Genomic DNA, 16,843 nt, shown 5'->3' on the forward strand with positions numbered 1-16,843 from the left:
GCACAGACAAGAGGGGGTGGGGCTGGGGGAGAGGGAGACTGGTTCTGAATCCTGTCCTGGGAATAGCTATGCATGCTAGGCGGTGCACACCTCATGTGCAATGGCATTTCCAGTCAAGTTGCAAAGGTTCCAGGCATGGGCCCCGTGTGAATGAGGGCAGGGTGGGTGACTGGGGCACTCGTGTGGATTAAATGTACGGAAGTGCAGCAGCAGCACATTGCTCTGATGTGGACTGGAGTTCCCACGGCGTTGGTAGCCATCTCGAGCCCTTCCCCATATTGCCTGGTTCCTCTGGGGGCCCAGATGGTGGGTTTTCCTGTGAGTCTTCTGGAGAAAGAACACTAGGAGCCAGAAAACTTGGATTAAGTTCTGTCTGTGCCACTTACTGTCTGTCAAAAAAATTTTGAGAGGAGGACAGAGTGAGTGAGAGAGCAAGTGGAGGTCCATTTGCTGATTCCTTCCCCAAATACTTAGAATGCTTAGGGCTTGGACAAAGATGAAGCCTGGATCCGAGATATCAATCCTGAATGGTAGGAATTCAACTACTTGAATCGCAGCTGTTGCCTCTCAGGGTCTGCTTTGGTGGGAAGCTGAAGTCAGGAGTTAGAGCCGGGAATCAAGTCCACACACTCCGATGTGGGATGCTGAGTCTCCATCCCTAGGCCAACTCCTACTTATTACATTTGCCCACTTAGGTTGCCCAGAGCAAGTCTCCTCCTCTGTCCCATGGAGAGAATGGCTCCTGCCATACTCAATGGGCAGAGGGAATCATTTCAAGTAAAGTACCTGCATTGCTTTGAGATGTCTAAAAGATCAAACATTATGTTCTTACAACTATTGGTAATGAGACAGTGTTAGGGGTTGAACTGTGTCCTCTAAGAAGATAGGCTGACATCATTTTTTTTTTTTTGGGACAGGCAGAGTGGATAGTGAGAAAGGGAGACAGGGAGAAAGGTCTTCCTTTACTGTTGGTTCACCCTCCAATGGCCACTGTGGCCGTCGCACCGCTCTGATCCAAAGGCAGGAGCCAGGTGCTTCTCCTGGTCTCCCATGCAGGTGCAGGGCCCAAGGACTTGGGCCATCCTCCACTGCCTTCCTGGGCCACAGCAGAGAGTTGGACTGGAAGAGGAGCAACCGGGACAGAATCTGGAGCCCCGACCGGGACTAGAACCCGGTGTGCTGGCGCCACAGGTGGAGGATTAGCCTATTGAGCCATGGCGCCAGCCATAGGCTGACATCTTGAAGCCCAGCACCTGAGAATGTGAGCTTATTTGCAAATAGAGTCATTGCAGATGTAAACACCGAAAATGAGATCGTACTGGAGTAGGGTGGGCCCCTAATTTTATGATTGGCATCCACTTGAGGACAGAGGCCGAAGGAGAACATGAGGAGGGAGGCAGAGATTGGAATGAGGCATCTGTAAGCCAAGGAATGCCAAGGGCTGACAGAGGTCACCTGTAGAGCCAGAGAGAGAGAGCGAGACAGACAGACAGACAGACAGACAGACGTGGATCAGATGCTCCTGAGAGCTCTCAGGAGTCAACCCCGGGGGATACCTTGACTTTGGAATTCTAATCTCCGGTTTTGTGAGACAATGGATTTCTGTTGTTTTAGGCCACCCAGTTTGTGGTATTGTGTTATGGCAGTCCTGGAAATTAACAGAGATGGTAAAGTGTTTGAGGGGTGTTTACATTTCAGAAGAAATGTAGAAATTTATTATAATGTGATTTTATTTCTCAGAGTCAACACATCACTTTCATAAACATGATTTCCTTCTCATGATATCTTGTGGCATAAGTCAAAATTTTTTTTTTCAGTTTAGGAATTTGAGGCTTGGAGATTTTTATTAACTCAACTAGGCCACGTGTTAATGTCCATCTGCTCTTTATCCTGTATCACAGCATCATTGTTTAGTCCAGTTAGTGGCCCTTCCTTTTGTGTTTGCATTTCCTCGGAGGGGTAAGATGTGTTATTCTCCTGCTTCTTTAAAAATGTTGGTTTATTTAGGAGGTAGACAAATAGCTCCCGTCTGTTGGTCTACTCTTCAATGCCACAATAGCTGGGTCTGGGCCAGGCTGAAGCCAGGAGCTGGGATCTCAGTCCAGGCCACCACCTGCTGCCTCCCAGGGTCTGCATTAACAGGAAGCTGGAGTCAGGAATGGAGCTGGGACCTAAACTCAGGCACTTTGATGTGAGACGTGGGTATCCTGCTCCTTGTCTTAAACATTAGGCCGAACACCCAATCCTCCTGCCTCTTGATATGTGACATGCTTCCAGCACCATGTAATCTTTCACCCTTGTCACCTTTTCTTGCTTGCTCACATCTCTCTGTGGAGGTCTCAGTTCCTCTCTGTGTCTAAAGACCTATGGAGTGCAGAGGTCCCTCTATGTGTAGGGAACTGAGACAGGGTTCTTACAAGTTTTTTTTTTTTTTTTTGTCAGGCAGAGTTAGACAGTGAGAGAGAGAGAGAGACAGAGAGAAAGGTCTTCCTCCCATTGGTTCACCCCTCAAATGGCCGCTACGACTGGCACGCTGCGCCGATCCAAAGCCAGGAGCCAGGTGCTTCCTCCTGGTCTCCCATGCAGGTGCAGGGCCCAAGCACTTGGGCCATCCTCCACTGCACTCCCGGGCCACAGCAGAGAGCTGGACTGGAAGAGGAGCAACCGGGACAGAACCGGCACCCCAACCGGGACTAGATCCGGGGTGCGGGCGCCGCAGGCGGAGGATTAGCCTAGTGAGCCATGGCACTGGCCAGGGTTCTTATAATTGAGCAGAGACTCAAGTGCGACAAGCTTAAAGGGCCCATGGGGTGGGGAGAGATCAAGTATCAAGGGGGCAGCTCCTGCTCAGACTAATTTGAGGGGTCAGTGTGGATAACGGCCAGTTCCCACAGCCTTGGCCATCACAGGCAGGAGAAGACAAAAGAGAATGAAAGAATACACTGTGCTGATGGCAATGCCACCCATGACCTGTCCTGTCCATGAATGCTGTCTGCCTCTCCCATGTGTTGCCACGTGAAGCATCTGTCTTCATCAGCTAGCCGCCGAAGTGAGGCATCACAGCAACATCAAGAGTCTGCCACGGGGCTCAGAAAAGCCTTGGGACAAGTACTTGTCACACGTGAAGGTCATCTTCTCACAGGGTGAAATCACAGATCATTCATTATTTTGTCTGTTTGGCTTGCTGAACGTTTTCCATGCCCAAATTGCAAATACTGTTGTTGGGCTCTTAGCCGGACACTCATCTTCCCAGAATATACACCTGAGAGAAGTCCAGAGATAGCTATGTGCTTGGACAGCTCCTTAGCATGAAACAACATCCTTTCCCTGGTTTCCTTTTTGTTCAAAAAATGCAGAATTTCCCACATGCGCAGGAGACTGTCAGAGTTCACTCTATCCAGAGATTTCCAAATCACAGCTGAGATACCGTCATCATTCGAGTTTGTCCTTCCTCCTGTTTCCTCCAGCCATCCTTGTCCCCTTTCTGTTCCTGCCACACCACAGGAGTGTTCCTGCCTCAGAAACTGGGCTCTTCCCCCTGCCCCATGTCCCCAGAGCCAAAGCCCTCATTTGCTGGCCTTTGTTTGGATGCCACCTGTCTAACAATGCATCGCTCCTTCCTGTTAGAGTGGAAGCATCATGAGGGCAGGGATCTTTGTGTCATTCATGAAGACTCTCCCATGTGCCTAACATGGGGGCCGGCACATGGCAGATGCTTAGTAAATATTTGTTATTTGTTATAAATATTGGCAATTGCCAGCTTTTGAAAACCAAAGAATGTTAGGGGTGAAGAAACCTTAGCAATATTTGATTGTGTGATGAGATGTTACACCTCTCACCCAACTTAGGAGAGTCAATTAAAGAAAAAGAAAAATAGACATGTGGGCAGAATTAGTTTTTCAATCAAAATGAAGTCCCACGGAGTGAAATGCTGTATGTTCTTAAATCTTCACCCCCTGCTTTATGATACAGGAGAATGTTGATGGGAGACCGTGGGCAGAGCTGAGAGCAAGTGAAGGCAACTGTTAGGGCACAGACAGGACTTGGCTTCCCAAACGTGCAGATATTCAAACTCCAAAGTTAGGTGAGCAGTTAATGGATTAATGCTAATGGTTGATGAATTAAGGTGGATACTTGATCTAATTATACAGGCTAGGAGGTGAGGCCAGTAGGAGGTCTCCAGGTCATTGGGGTTTGCCCTTGGAAGGCAGTTCTCGGAGAGCGTTGGTTATTTAAGCTGAGTGTGCCCTGGCTTCTTTGCTTCCTGACCATTCCTCTTCAAGTGTTTGGCCATGACCAGTCTCCACCGAACTCCAGACTAATAGGGCTGCCCCACCTTGAACCCTGAGCCTCTAGACTATAAGCCAGGCTACACCTTTTCCTTCCCAAGAAGTAATAAAAAGCTAATACAGCAACATTCTAATTTGCATCCTGGAAATGAAATCCAAGTCTTACCTTCAACACAGACAGCCCTTGGGACTCAGACTTCTCATCCCTGATCACTTGAAACCCCCATCCAATTTTATAGAGGATCCAGAGAGATTGACCAGGAAAGACAAGAAATTTTCTTTTTCTCAAGGTCAATGCCACAGTGCAGTAGCATCAGATTGAAGAGTAGATGGAAGGCGTCCTAGCCTCCATTAGTGCCCTTCCACCAGTGGAAGAAAAGGAACAAGTGAAAAAGCCTTTGATTTTCTATTCAATTAAGCTAAAAGGAGCACAGGCTCTGCTGATGTAAAATCAGCAGACGTCAATTCATCTGCTCATTTTGCATCAATGAACAAATGCAGAAATCAGAATTGATTGTCTTTAGTATAATGTCACCGAAATTGTCCTATCAATGGATGCAAGCATTTGGCCATCCTTGCCCTGTTCACTACGAACATGACTTAACATGTAACGGACACTGATAGGCATGTATGTGACTCCAGAAAGTGCCCTGTAAATGCACGCTGTGTGCCTGCCTTTTTAACATGGATATTTCTAGCCCAACTTTTCCACAGGACTGGTATTACCTCTTTTATTGCTGGAATTTTATCATTTGTTGTTAGTATTACCTGTAAATATGGATATATACATATATATGTGTGTGATTATATATATGTATATATATATAGTATATGTGTGTATATATATATAAAATCACACACATATACTCAAGGGTGCTTCAAAAAGGCCATTAAAATGGAATTAAAAGTTAAGTTTATTTTGGTACAAAAATTTTTGAAACCCATGGGTAATTTATTCATCATAAGATTGTCCATGAACCTTTGGAAGTACCCACATATGTTTCAAGGCTGAACCTCTAAGAATGTATGATATATATTCAGGTAGTTTAATGAATTGGTAATGGCTTTTACTTGTCTAAGTGCTCTGCTTGCATATCAATATGTTTGTTGCTTCCCAAGGAATACTGTAATTTAAACAATAGTTACTTTAAAGACTATTATTCTTTATTTTTTGGGGGTTAAATATGTCAGTTGCAATGATGACTCTAATGCTCAAGTGCCATTTTGCTTTTCCAATTAGTCATCTACCCACAGGTCTACTGCTTTAAGAAGAGCTCTAATGATTCAGTTGTTCTACCATTGATAACCATTAAATCTGTCAACCTCAGTTCATCAAGCAGCCATGCACCATGCATCAAGGCAATGCACCATGATAGACCACTGTGGGGACTTCAAAAAGCACACAGCCGTACAATCTCTGCTTCTAGGGAGCTTACAGCCAGTTGTGGCAGATAAGAGAGAAGACACTGAAAGAGAATTATCTGAATAGACAATTCCAGATACATGATTTAGACAGCAAGAGAAGAGTTATGGAAGAGATCAAGGTAGAAATGAATGCTGGGGCCAGATAACCTTCATCATGTATTTGTCTTGAATCCTGGACTCTTTCTACCCTTGGTCTTTTTTAGTTTTTCTAGAAACCAAGAAATCTAAAAAAAATCTTGGATTTCTTAAATTTGTTCCCATGTTCCCAGAACTTATTCTGGTCTCCCAGACTGCAGATCATAGCCTCAGCTAAACAGAGCCAGCATGGGTTCATATTGGAAATTGACAGATCAGAAGATGAATTTCTTTTTCTTTTTGTCATATAAAATCATGTAGGAGCAGGTCTTTTCCTCATTTATGGCTAATGTGGCCATTTATAATTATTTTTGTGCATTGGGTTGTATTCATTGTCCTTGAGAAAAAATTTCATTTATTCAATTGTATTATTTTCTAAATACTAAAAATCCTTTTTGTGGATTGGTTCCAATGATACTTGGTTTCCTTTTTTCACCTAAATTATAGACTTAGTCACATAAGCAATTATAAGTTATATGGAACATGAAAAGAGGGGCCAAAATACTGGGGTTGAACTATTTGGATTGTAATAAGTTTCACTGCCTAAGGAACAGGGGGATTCTTAATTATGCCAATATTATAATAAAAAATAAAAATTTAAAATGTTATCTTCATTATTAAAGATAAGCTTTAAAATCAGTCTAGTATTTATTTTCTGCATATTAACTCATTTATTTGGTCATCTTTTTTTCTCTGGTCATAATGGACATCTTAGAGCCTGGATTATTTAAAAGCTGCTGTAGATCCTACAGAGCTCCTAGTCTAACCTCTTCATTTTATAAACAAAAAAAAAACTAAAGCCCAGAGGCATTGTGGGCTAAAATCAGTCATCCTAGAAGCACAATGGCAAACTAGAATTCTAGAGTCTTCTGCACAGTGTACATACATAAATGATTCAGTGTCCAGAGTTGACCTTTTTTGTAGACCCTACCTGCATGAGCTCTAGGTGTGGCATTATAAACAGCAGAAACAGAATTATTTGATTCTTAATGTATATTTCAAATTCTCCTGATTTTTTAAATTACGAAATATTCAGATTTCATTGGCTTCTTTGAAAAATCAGTTATATTTGATGTTTGTTGTAAGTCATTCATTGCCTATGTTGTATTATTTTTCTTATAAATCTATGGAAACCTACAGAGGTTATGCCTTAGTCACTTTTCATCACTATAACAAATTCTTGAGAGCAGCTACTCATGAAGGAAGAGAGTTTATTTCAGCTTGTGATTTTGGAGGTTCACAGTCAAAGATCAGGTGGCCCCGTTGGTGCAGATGTGTGATGAGGGCAGTGGATGGTGGAATGCTAAAGAGGAGTCAAGGAGTATGCTTGTGCTCCCTTCCCAGGGTCTCACTTTATAAAGCTCCTGTGATTTGATCATGTGGGCTCCACCCCTGCAACTTAAATCCAATCTATTCAATTGTCAAAGGCCCCATCTCCAGACATCACAGTTGTATTAAATCTCCTCACTTAATCCATTAACCATTAAGATCAAGCCCATAACACCCAACGAAGACCCAGAGTACAGCAGCTTATTAAAGGCAAAGGCAGTAAAATCCTGCTGTGTCAGTCAGAAAGGAAGGGGTTAGAGAGGTCATCCTTCTGACATGACTGTCTCTTCTGAGAACAGAGAACTAGTTTAGAGAAACTCTAAAGTCTCCTTCAGGCACTTCAATCTCTGAATAATTAGGCACCGTGAACTGCTAGAACAAGTTGTAATTTACAGACTTACTTGTCAACATATTCAACTAGATCTGTAGAGCTCTTGGTTGACATTTTGGTTGGAGATAATCTTACCTAAAACAAAGGTCATGGATTTAAAATACATCATCTCCTACTAGACAGGCTACTCTTACCCATTTTATTCTTTTTATGTTTCAATTTTGAACAAAATAGATGCCATAGATCATGGAACATCAACCCTGTTAATCTTGCACAGACCTCATTTGTATTGCTAAAGAATAAAACTAAAATTAAATTCTGGTGAGCTACTGCAAAGCTGCATTTTATAGGCTTGGTAGCACAGTCAGGAAAAACTTTTTGGAAAACCCAAAGTCATTATTATCCCTAGAAAATGAATCAATAAAATAGTCAATGATTATTGATGGAGTTATTAAAGAAGTCCTCCTAGAATGAGTTACTCCTGACATGCTGATTTCTCAGGGGAGTCAGATAATTTTCAAAAATGAAGCCTAAAACTAGGAAACTAGTCTAAGTAATTTTATTTTCTAAGAAATCTGGATGTCAGGTTATTGAAATCAATGAGAAATAAAAGCACAAAGCATAACTTTATACATGGTTTACTAGTATTAAGCATAGGTGGCCACCTAAACACTTAACTGACAATATTTAATTCAATAAAATGATACTACTAGAAAGTTCTATCTAAATGCAAATTAATAATTGGGCAACATTTCTATAAGGAGAGGGTATCGAATGTATTTGCTATTTTGCCTCTGCTGAAAATGTTTTAAACTCTATTATTCTTTCAGTTTTTAATTTTAAAAAGTAGGACACACATTTATGTTAATTTTGGTTAATTTTAATAGCCTATCCCTGTACTGAATTCAACAGGAAGACTATAAGTGATATGTCCCCTCAGTTCAGAAAATTAAATCAAATAAATTCCTAGCATTTTTTCTTGGTTTATACTATTCATTATAATATGGGCAGAATATGTGAAGAGATACACAGATAGCGTTCCTTTTGCAAATGTCTGATGAACACTTTTTAATTTATGGCCAAAGAACTTAATTGGAAGCTTCCCTCTTAAATAAAAAAAAAAAATCCAACTTGATGTGCCTGTTATCAAGGGAGCAAATAAAGGTCAAGACTCAGGTGCTCCTACCTCACCTGGTAGGATTAAGGCTGCGCAGGCTGGCACCCCGGAGTCTCCAGGTACTGCCTCAGCCCTCTCCCCATTGCTGAGTGGCATCTGCAATGGGTCTGGTGCCCCTGAGCCCCGCCTTCCCCTAGAGAATGGCTCTTACCGATCCTCTGGGCACTCAGGTGCCCATGTGGTGATGGCCCCCCAGGTCCCCAGAGGACTTGACCCGGTTTCTGCTCTGGGGCCTGTTTGCACTCCTGCTTCCTGCCGGAACAGAGCTGGGCCCTGAGTGTCCCCCTGCTTCCTGCCAGCGCTTTCATTCCCAGCTCTTCACTGCTCCCTGGCCCGTGGGAGTCTGTCTTAGGCATTTCTCAAACAACGGCCGGCTGGCTCTTTACCTTATGTGGTTGGCACCCACCGTCCCTCTGTAGGTGTTCATAGATTAAGTCTTATTTGTCTTATCAAGTCTTGAAAGACTACAAATGCCATCCCCCCCGCCTTTTTTTTTTTTTTTTTGACAGGCAGAGTGGACAGTGAGAGAGACAGAGAGAAAGGTCTTCCTTTGCCATTGGTTCACCCTCCAATGGCCGCTGCGACGCGCGCTGTGGCCAGCGCACCGCGCTGATCCGAAGGCAGGAGCCAGGTGCTTCTCTTGGTCTCCCATGGGGTGCAGGGCCCAAGCACTTGGGCCATCCTCCACTGCACTCCCGGGCCATAGCAGAGAGCTGGCCTGGAAGAGGGGCAACCGGAATAGAATCCGGTGCCCCGACCGGGACTAGAACCTGGTGTGCCAGTGCCGCAGGCGGAGGATTAGCCTGTTGAGCCACGGTGCAGGCCCTCAAATGCCATCCCTTTAAAAACCTACCCAGCACACACACTTTTTAAGTGACAGGTTAAGCATAAGGATGGAAATCTAGAAAAATTTGTAAAAATACAAAAAATAACATACAAGAGCATAAACTCTCACTTGAAATTTTACTACCTTGAGCCTGTTAACATTATAGTGTAATTATTTTCTCTTTTTAATGCATTTTTATGTATAGAAGAGAATATTTAAATTTCTATACTTTTGCAAGTTAACATAGAAGTCAGTTCTGTTATATCTCATATGTACAGGCTAGGATGTAATTATATGTAAAACTTGTTTCATAGTCAAATAGCTTGATGGTTATTGGGAGGAGTTTTTTACATGTGTCAGTTTTTACATGTTTCATAATACTTTCACATGTTGTAAACCCTTATAGCTTTATGGACTGCAACACATTTTCTTATATATTGCATGATTTCATTCTTTTAATGGCACTAAGGTGGACATCATTATGAGGGTACTTCAAAATTATGAAATGAAATTAAAAGATAAGTCTATTTGGGTGCAAAAATTTTGAAATCCACGTATAGTTCCTTTCATAATATGAATTATTCATATTTCATAATACACATTATTCTATGAGCTTTTTGAAGACGGCTCATATGTATGAATTTTTTTGAACCAAAATAAACTTTTTTTTTTTTTTTAATTTTTCACAGGCAGAGTGGACAGTGAGAGAGAGAGAGAGACAGAGAGAAAGGTCTTCCTTTGCCGTTGGTTCACCCTCTAATGGCCGCCGCTGTAGCGCGCTGCAGCCGGCGCACCGCGCTGTTCCGATGGCAGGAGCCAGGTGCTTAAACTAAAATAAACTTTTAGTTCCATTTTCCAGGAGCTTTCTACTCCTATATTTTCACATTATGGATGACATTAGAAACTTTAAGTAACTGAAATCCTCCCTTATCCCAGAAACAATTTAAGATGGTTATTTTTGTAGGGGAAGAAGTTGAGGATCAGAGAAGGTAATGGACTTGCTATAGATCATGTAGATGATAAAACAGAAATGTGTTGATTGAGCTCTTCCTACCCGCTAAGCACTTTACCTAAGTGACTCATTCAAACCTCTCAGGAACTTCGTATGATAGTTCTAATTCACCAGTTTTATGGAAGAGGTACCAGAGAGGCTAAGCAATCGTCCAAAGCCCCAGGACTAGTGTGTGGGACACTCAGTAGATAACGCAGAACCAGGGCTGGCTCTGGGACTGGCTTTCTGGTGCTCTTTTCAGGACAAGAGGCTGTGTCCACACGTTGGGTGTTTCGAGAATCACAAAACAACATCTAAAAACACTGCTTGCTTTGAATGCTTTTTTTAAAGTTCATGAGAAAGGTATGACAAGTACTGATGCAGGAACTATTCTCTTTAGCTCTTCTTTCTCATGTTACAACCAGCAGATGGAAGACCTTTCTTTCTGTCTCTACCTCTCTGTAACTCTGTCTTTCAAATAAATAAAATCTTTAAAAAAAAAAAAAAGTCAACTTGTGCTGTTACCAGCTACTTGGTCCTGGCAAAGCGCACAGGGGATGTGTTAAGAGTCAAAGCAAAGACCATTCTGCCAAGACTTCTTGAAACTGTCTAAGCAACCCTAAGCGTTAAGGAAGCTGAGCAAAAATTCTGTGTTTGATATGAATATCCAGAATACTTGCTTTCTCTTCTTGGTCGGCAGCTGAGCCAGGAGCGGGGCGGTCGGGTTCATCAGGCTGCGGCTGTGGCTGTTCCTGGGCAGTCTGGAAGCCGCTTTTGTTTGCATCTGTATCTAGGCAACCAGAATGCTGAGTCAGATTAGCAACTCTGGCCAATGAATTTTTGCCGTGGCAATTTTTTTTTTTTTTAAGTTGACAGCAGTTTAATCGACAGAACTTAAAGCGAAGTTTCTAATTCGTTTTACTTTTGCCCTTTTCTCTCTCCTACTCCAAATTTCTCCCCCAGGGACCCAATACATGTACAATCAGATAGAAGACCGTATTCTAGCAGGGACTAATACAACATGGGGACTTTAGGGGGCAGAATTACGGCTTACTGGGTTAAGCTGCTGGCCATGAGGTGCCTTTATGGGCACCTTTTGGTGTCCTGGGTACTCCACTTCTGATCCTGCTCACTGCTAATGGGCCTGAGAAAGAATTAAAAGATGGTCTACATGGGAGACCCAGGAAACTCTTGCCTTCAGCCTGGCCCAGCCATTGTGGCCATTTGGGGAGGGAACCAGCAGATAAAAGATCTCTCTGTGTCTCCCCCCCACCCCAACTCTGCCTTTCAAATAAATAAATAAATATTTTTTTAAAAAAAGACAGGAGCTTTGTTGAGGTCTAATAATTCTGAAATTATAGGGAATGATCCTCAGGCTATTGGCCCCACGACACCTGAGTATCTTCATTATGTTTATTTGCACTAAGAAATACAGGGTGGAGCTGGCCTTGTGATGCAACAGGTTAAACCACCACTTGGGGCCGGCGCCGCGGCTCAATAGGCTAATCTTCCGCTTTGTGGCGCTGGCACACCAGGTTCTAGTTCCGGTCGGGGTGCCGGATTCTGTCCCGGTTGCCCCTCTTCCAGGCCAGCTCTCTGCTGTGGCCAGGGAGTGCAGTGGAGGATGGCCCAAGTGCTTGGGCCCTGCACCCCATGGGAGACCAGGAGAAGCACCTGGCTCCTGCCATCGGATCAGTGCGGTGCGCCGGCCGCAGTGCACCAGCAGCGGCGGCCATTGGAGGGTGAACCAACGGCAAAGGAAGACCTTTCTCTCTGTCTCTCTCTGTCCACTCTGCCTGTTTTAAAAAAAACAAAAACAAAAACAAAACAAAACAAAAAAAACACCACTTGGAACACTGGCATTCCCATATGGGAGATCCGGTTCAAGAGCTGGCTGCTCCACCTCCAATCAAGTTCCCTGTTAATGTACCTAGGTAGGCAACAGATGATGGCCCAAGTACTTGGGCCCCCACTACCCATGTGGGAGACCAAGAGGGAGTTCCTGGCCTTTGGTATTGGCCCAGCCATTGGTGCCATTTGAGGAGTGAACTAGCAGATGGAAGATTCTCTCTCTCTCTCTCTCTCTCTTCCTCTCTCCCCCTCTTTTTCTCTCTCCCTCTTTATGTCACTCTTCCTTTCAAATAAATAAAATAAATTTTAGAAGAGATAGAGGTATGATCATGAAGTGAGACCTTGAGCTGTTCAGGGAATAAATACCTGAGCTCATGACCTTGATTTCTCAGCTCTATTTTTTGTTGGTTTAATATTTCTATTTGGTTCCCCTCCCCTTTCTCAAAAAGTCAAAGTACTACAGAATCTTGGTTGTGTTCTAGCAAAAGTCTTCACGTCTCTGGGCATCTCCCTAAAAGTGACTCGGTGGCATTGTGACTGCGGGAAGCTTCTGTGATGTCGACAGGCTTGGCCTGCATGTTCTAAGTCTTTGGTTGCTGGGACTTAGGCACACCCAGGGTTTTCTGCTCCTTGTCATAAAAATCTCTAGGTCCTCACTCCTTTAACTCGCTGGGTGGGAAGTAGCTCTTGTGAAATGGTTGTTTCACACCTTTCCCCTGATTTCATCTTCCTGGGTGCATAAAAAGACAGGTTCCATCAAATTAGACAACAAAGGCATGAAGTGCTACAGCACACCATAGAAATTCCCCAGGGGCACAAGTTGAGGAAGCCAACTGTTCTGGCCCCTGGGGGAATCCCACAAATAATGAAGTGAAGCATAAGGGATGTGGATCAGAGCCTTAGGTCAATGACAGTACTGAGCTTTGGCTTTTCATGAAAGTTTTACTCAGTCATTTGGCCAAAAAGGAATGGGTTGTTTGAGAAGGAAAATGTTCTTACTTAGGAAATTAGAATTTACCTATTCTGTACAATTTGAGTTCAGATGCAAAAATAATGCTGTTGGTTAAGTTATATCCAAATCATGGCTCTGGGTTTGCCTTGCTCCATGGACTCCTGGTGTTCTGCCAACTCAGATCTCGCAGATAATACTACCATGGTGTTGGCTTCAGGGGTATATTATATTCAGGGTAAGCTATTCTTGTCAAACTCAGAGATGCAGTCATCCATGGCTTCAAGTAGTCCTAACGGCTCCTTGCACCACCCTCGTCCTCATCTTGTATGGTTCCCAGGAAGATTGACATGTACCAGTGACTGAGAGCAGGTGCCTGTGGAATCTAAGACAGTAGGTTGGAATCCTGATTCCCTAGCCTTCTGGCTGTTTAGTTTGGCCAAAATTACATCACTTCTGCAAGCCTCAGCTTTCTCCTCTGTAAAATGAGCTAATGCTAGGGATATGAGAAGGGAGGTGGGAGGATTAAATGCAGTAGGACACTTGAAATGATCAGCTGACTGCCAGGCTTGAACTCCACTGGAAGGTAACTATTACCAGCGGTCATTTTGCAAGGTGGTAATTATCCAAGAAGCGGAGAGGAACAGGGGGCTATGTGAGAAAGAAAAACTGGATTTGACTTTGCTGAACAACTTTCAGATTTTTTTTTTTTAATGGCCGAAATTCAGCTTTTAACCCATGTTATTTGGCTAGAAAAATGGGCCCCTTGGAAATGCAGAGTCTGACTGGTTTTCTTAACTCTAAGCAAAAATGGCTGATTGGTTTTTAACAGAAGGGCGCACATAAAATGCAGGTACCATTGATTTCCTACCTCATGATTTGCACACAGTCCTTCCTGCAAGTTGTCAGTCTTCAAGGATCCCACCTAATCTAGAACGAAGAAGAGCTCGAAGTACTGAAAATGGTCAATTTTGATTCTCCGAAATCGCTTCTATTCTAATATAGTTTTAAAAAGATTTACTTTTCTATTTTTAGCAAGAGATTCTTAGAGGCTAAATGATCCACATAAGTAAATGGTGAGACTTTGGCTGTCTGGAACCCAAGTCTTCCAACCTTTGAAAGTTTTTTTTTTAGAATAAAGAAACTCTGTTTAGTGAACATAAATGATGACTGATCTTTGCATTCAGATAATTATTTGCTTAATGTAACTTGCTTACACCATGATTGGAGAGAAACAATATTTGAATATGTTTAATAGTTTACCAGTTGAACGTAAACCCATTTTAAATATTCATAAATGCATTAGGATGCCTAAATTCTAATTATTCTTTTAATTATATTTATTTTTACTAAATATTTATTAAAATAATAATTAGCTATTTGATCATATTGTTAACATATTTCAATTGAAATTGTAGATTTTTTTTACAGAATTTATCAATGCCTTCTAACTTCATTTTTTAAAAATTTTATTTTAGATATACAAATTTCATGTATTTCCTACATACAGATTCAGTAACATAGTGATACTTCCCACCCTACCCTCCCTCTCACCCATGATCCCACCCTTCCACCTCCTCCCTCTCCTATTCCCATTCTTAATTTTTACACAGATCTATTTTCAGTTAAATTTATACTCATAAGATTTGAGTACTACCTGTCGAGGGTGCATCCTATTGAATTCTGCTAAGGTATAGGTGTTCAGAAGGATTGCTCTATATTTGAACTCAAAGAAGACGAGGGTTGAGATGTCAGCGAGTGGGATGTTTCTGAGGTGGGCCACATTTTTTTTTTTTTTTACTTTGGAAATTTATATTTATTAAATAAAAGTTAAAAATGCAACAAATTGTTAAATTGATCCCATTTTACTTTAAAATAACCTTGCCTCGTTACAGTTTTTGGCTTATTATCTGTTTTGTCTGAAATAGATATAGCCACTCCTACTTTCTTTCGGTTTCCATTTACATGGAATACCTTTTTCCATCTCTTCACTTTCATTGTATGTCTGCCCTTAAATCTGAAATAGACTTTATATAGTCTTTTTAATCCATTCAGCCACTCTATGTTTTTTGATGACAAAATTTAATCCATTTAGCTTTAAAGTCATTATTGGTAGGTAAGAACTTTAATATTTCCATTTTCTCAATTGTTTTTGGCTGAGTTATAGATCCTTCATTCTTTTTCCTCTCTTGCTGTCTTTCTTTGTGATTTGATGATTTGCTGTAGTGGTGTGCTTTAGTTACTTTGTTTTCCTCTTCTGCATTGTGGCATAGCAGATAAAGCTGTTGCCTGCAATGCCAACACCCCATATTGGTTCTGGTTTTGTCCCAGCTGCTGCACTCCTGATCCAGCTCCTTGCTAATGGCCTTTGCCAGTGAGTTTTATTCTTTCATATGTTTTAATGTCACTAATTAGCATGCTTTCGTTTCAGCTTGAAGAATTCCCTTTAGCATTTCTTGTATGGCAGGTCTAGTGGTGATGAACTCCTTCAGCTTTTGTTTGTCTGGGAAAGTCTTTATCTCTCCTTCATTTCTGAAGGACAGCTCTGCCAGGTAAAGTATTCTTGGTTGGCAGTTATTTTCTTTCAGCACTTGTAATAGATCATCCTATTCTCTCCTGGTCTGCAAGTTTCTGCTGAGAAATCTGTGGATAGACCTATGGAGTTCTTTTATATGTGATAAACTTTTTTTCTCTTGCTGCTTTCAAAATTCTGTTTGTCTTTGATATTTGACAGTTTTATTATGATACATCTTTGTGAAGTCATCTTTGGTTTGAATCTTTTCAGAGACCTTTGCCCTTCATGGTGGGCCACATTTTGATCCCCTGCCTTCTTCAGTCTCCTAGAGGGCCTCATGGATCATAAGGCAGAATGGTTAGGATACGTTCTCTGGGGACAGACAGCTGGAGTCTAACTCTCCTCTCTGCCATTGGCCAGCTAGATAACCTTGGTAGATCACATCTAGAGTCAGGTCGTGTCTCCCCACCTCCTCTGCTCATCCATACCACCATTGTCTCTGTCCTAGGTTATTGCAATGGCTTTCTGAAACCAACCTTCCTTCTGCTAGACTTGCCACCCGTGAATGATTCTCAACAAAACACCCAGCGATATTGTCGGAGCTGGGACTGACCGTGACACTTGCCTACTAGGATCCTTTGGTAGAGTTCCATCTTGCTCAGAGTAAATGACAAACTTCTTAACATCTCCAGAGCTGAGCCAGTGGGACAGGGCCTTCCCATCGTTGCCTGACCCTGCCCCCTACTGGTCTCTCCCTGCCTTACTCTTCTCACAGTGGCCACCTGATGACTCCTTGATCCCACTGGCAGGCCCTGGCCTCCAGGCCTTTGACCTTGCAGTTGGCTCTGCTTTCAAGTGCTTTCTTAGAGATGCCCTCTGCTCATGGCCTGCTTCCTCCTGTCCTTTACACAAATGTCACGTTGATGGAGAGACCCTCCCTGACTCTCAAAGTATGGCCTCCCCCACCTCACACACATGTCCTGCTGTCTTGCTCCTTCCACCTCGCATTTTTTTACATAACATGT

At 42.6% G+C, this 16,843-nt stretch overlaps 1 protein-coding gene across 1 annotated transcript in view; it reads right to left on the minus strand.

Annotated features, from left to right (window-relative positions):
• Window positions 1–16,540, minus strand: part of FAM81B (family with sequence similarity 81 member B) — a 58,679-nt gene extending 42,139 nt beyond the window's left edge. Inside the window, exons 1-3 of the mRNA XM_062211962.1 lie at window positions 16,432–16,540; window positions 11,184–11,293; window positions 7,580–7,644 (exon numbers count right to left, since the gene is read on the minus strand). Of these exons, the coding sequence (XP_062067946.1) occupies window positions 7,580–7,644; window positions 11,184–11,293; window positions 16,432–16,540 (284 nt within the window). The remainder of the gene's footprint in view (window positions 1–7,579; window positions 7,645–11,183; window positions 11,294–16,431) is intronic.
• Window positions 16,541–16,843: the final 303 nt, after the last annotated feature.

Source organism: Lepus europaeus, chromosome 15 (assembly GCF_033115175.1).
Source record: "Lepus europaeus isolate LE1 chromosome 15, mLepTim1.pri, whole genome shotgun sequence".
Taxonomy (NCBI): Eukaryota; Metazoa; Chordata; class Mammalia; order Lagomorpha; family Leporidae; genus Lepus; species Lepus europaeus.